We start from the raw sequence: 3,224 nt of genomic DNA on the forward strand, positions 1-3,224 counted from the left end.
TAATATACTGCGATGTACTGTGATGTACTGTGATATACTGCGATATACTGCGATGTACTGTGATGTACTGTGATATACTGCGATATACTGCGATGTACTGTGATGTACTGTGATATACTGCGATATACTGCGATGTACTGTGATGTACTGTGATATACCGTAATATACTGCGATGTACTGTGATGTACTGTGATATACTGTGATATACTGCGATACTACAGTCAGGATGATGGGATCTACATTTGGAATCACTAGAGAAGAAAGAAAAGAACAAGAACATGAACCAACACCAGGAATATTGGAGAAAATCAATCACTGATCAATGACTGAGGACATTGATCTGGGATCAGGAGACACTTCAGTGAAGTTGATGTTTTTTTACACCAGGATTAATTGTGTTTTAGCTCAAACATTTCAACAAGCCTCTGTTTTCTTATACATTTCATTAGTTTTTTGCACAAATAAATAAAAAAAGAATGAGTTGAACAGCAGCAGTGTGACGGTAACACCAGCAACATTCTTCTTACCTGGTAACTTATAAATTTGATCCACAGTTGTGTGTCTGTGGGCTGTTCTCTGAGCTGCCGGTTGAACTCCTCAGTTCTCCTGACACTCACAGACATGCTCACTTCTGTGTCTACGTCCAGTTTATGGACCTCGTCCTGCTGTCCCTTCCCCTGCAGCCAGAGGGCGGTGGACGCGTCATACACACCGAGGGGATTTACGAGTGTCAGCATTCTGTTACCTGCGTTGACAGATGAGAATTTTTATTGAGGATTCATGGTGATATTATCACATCAGCACTAACATTCACTCCAATCTCAAATCATAATTCTTACCGGCGTGTCCTCCGAGGTTCTCCCCCTCGGTGTCACCCAGTGGGAGGAAGGAAGTGTCGCCGACATCATCTCCACAGTCAGGAGGTTTTGGTATCAAAGGAAGAGCTGCTCCTGACCTTAACAACTGACGACTGGCTGCAGAGTAGTATCTGTCTGTTGCTTTCTTCTTGTCTCCACCTCTCTGTTTCTTATTGGACGATGACTCCTCCCAGCTGATGCCCTCTTTCTGTGGGTGCAGACCCAACGCTGAGCTGCCTTTCCTCTTATACCTGGAAAATACAATTATATTTTGATTCAGTTTAATTATAATTCTTAAACAACAATTCCTTTTTACCCCTGACATGTTGAGTATATTTGGTGTGTACACTTGCTACCTTGTCACGTCCCCTCTGTATAAGGACTTGTAGGTCCAGTTAGCAGGGTCTGGTTTATGGTCCACGCAGTAGGGATTCTTCGGGGGCGACTGGAGATCATCCAACCAAGAAAAACGATTTGCTAGTGGAGCACCTGTTGATCTGAAACAATGAAATAATGCACAACAGCCCAGAAGGTCAGAGGTCAGCAGTCAGCTGTTGTCTTCATGAATGGATTAAGAACAAATGGACGTGTTTGTTTGCACCTCTCGGCCTCTTGTTCCTTTTTTAGATCACTGGGGTAAACTGTTTCAGAGTCAGAGCCACTGCTCTCTGAACACTTCCCAGACTTCTTCCTCTTGTGCTTTTTCTTCTTTTTTCTCTTTTTTTTCTTCTTTTTTTTGGAATCATACTCATCCCCACTCTTCCTCTCCTCCTCCTCCTCCTCCGCAGAGCTCCTTTCTCTCTCTTCACTTCAAGAAATAAACATTATTTTTACAGTAATGGGAGTTGATACATGACAACAGTTTTTTTTAATATCAACAAAGCAAAGTGGACGTAACTCTGTGTAAGTGATGCATATTGTAACTAAATAGTGTACACAATATTACACATTTCTCAGCTAACAGAGAGCATGAATGTGAAAGCTGCACACGCAGCACTGACAAACACTAGATATAAAAAACTAAAAGAGCTCAGTTTCTTCTGCATGGTTACCTTTTGTCCTTTAAAAACCGACTGTGAAGAGAGAGGGCATCTCCGGTCTGAAAACTCTTGTTGTTCAGCCAGTCTAATTCTACCAAAGCAGAAAAGGGATTTACAGTTATTATTACAATACAAATAATACAACAAGTATTTATGTAGTTATGTTTTTCAGAGAATAGCAACGCTTCCCTGTGACAAAGTAAATGCACTATTTTAACCTATAACTAAAATATTTTGTCAGTCCTTGATTCTTTTACACAACAAACATATGTTACAAACTAAAAATGCTTCGGTAAAAAAAAAAATTCAGTCACATAATTCACAGCCAGACTTTGTCGCTGAGCTTTAACGACAGGCAGACGTATGGGCAGCTAAAACCCGCTGGTTTGTAGTTTTGTACAAGATGTCTTCTTGAGATAATAAACAACATTTCATTACTGTATGTAATTAAGGTTTAAAATATCCTAGACGATATCGCACTCACCTTTTTTAGACGAATCTTCGAATTGGACACTCGTACTTTGAGCAAACGCAGGAAACAGCGCCATGACAGTATGTTGCGCCCACAAACAGTCGCACGAAGATGACGTCACGTGGCAGGCGGCAAAAATGCCTGACCTCATTAATTTAAAGAAGAAAGCAAAGTTAATATGTTATTTAGGGAAATAAAATATAGTGTACCGCTGCCTTGACTTAATAAAAACAATGTAGTACTCGTTATTCATGTACTGCGTAATGCATACTTAGATTTCAATTTAATGCTTTTTACTCTATTTTATTTTTGGTGTACTGTTGGAAGACTGTTGGTCTTTTGTCTTTATTTGTGTTGTTGACTCACTGTTAAAATAGGTCTTTTGTCTTTTGTGTTGTTGACTCACTGTTAAAATATACAACGCGTCTTTAACAGACGCCATGCATTTTAGACTTTCATTGCGTCATCATTTTACTGCAAAACTCATAATTAATATTGTGATATAATACTAATAATACTAATAATATACTACTTTACCAACACTAGTTTTATATGGAATTTAACGGTTCAGATTACAAACCGTTAAACCATTTTTTAGGCTAGTAAAGAAAGACAGAATCATGAACTAAAAATAATAAATGATACATGATTATATATACTTTTGCGTCTGTCCGCCACATCTTGCCCTGTTGTTCTATTATGTCACTAAGACAACGATCCCACCCAGCACTAGCCAATAGTAACTTCAAACCAAGTTTTCTTGACCAATAAGAATCTTCGGTCGTTTTGAATGACAGGTGTTTGCTCCAATCCTAGGAGGCTGCCGTCTGTAGACCGTAACGCTCCTGCTTAAAT

At 39.3% G+C, this 3,224-nt stretch overlaps 1 protein-coding gene across 1 annotated transcript in view; it reads right to left on the reverse strand.

Moving 5' to 3' along the window:
• Positions 1-2,534, reverse strand: part of nrde2 (NRDE-2, necessary for RNA interference, domain containing) — a 7,672-nt gene extending 5,138 nt beyond the window's left edge. The window contains exons 1-6 of the mRNA XM_008310328.3: positions 2,382-2,534; positions 1,910-1,988; positions 1,459-1,665; positions 1,214-1,354; positions 840-1,108; positions 528-745 (exon numbers count right to left, since the gene is read on the reverse strand). Coding sequence (XP_008308550.2) covers positions 528-745; positions 840-1,108; positions 1,214-1,354; positions 1,459-1,665; positions 1,910-1,988; positions 2,382-2,520 — 1,053 coding nt within the window. The 5' untranslated portion in view covers positions 2,521-2,534. The remainder of the gene's footprint in view (positions 1-527; positions 746-839; positions 1,109-1,213; positions 1,355-1,458; positions 1,666-1,909; positions 1,989-2,381) is intronic.
• Between the last annotated feature and the right edge of the window lie 690 nt (positions 2,535-3,224).

Source organism: Cynoglossus semilaevis, chromosome 1, assembly GCF_000523025.1.
Source record: "Cynoglossus semilaevis isolate Cse_v1.0 chromosome 1, Cse_v1.0, whole genome shotgun sequence".
NCBI lineage: Eukaryota > Metazoa > Chordata > Actinopteri > Pleuronectiformes > Cynoglossidae > Cynoglossus > Cynoglossus semilaevis.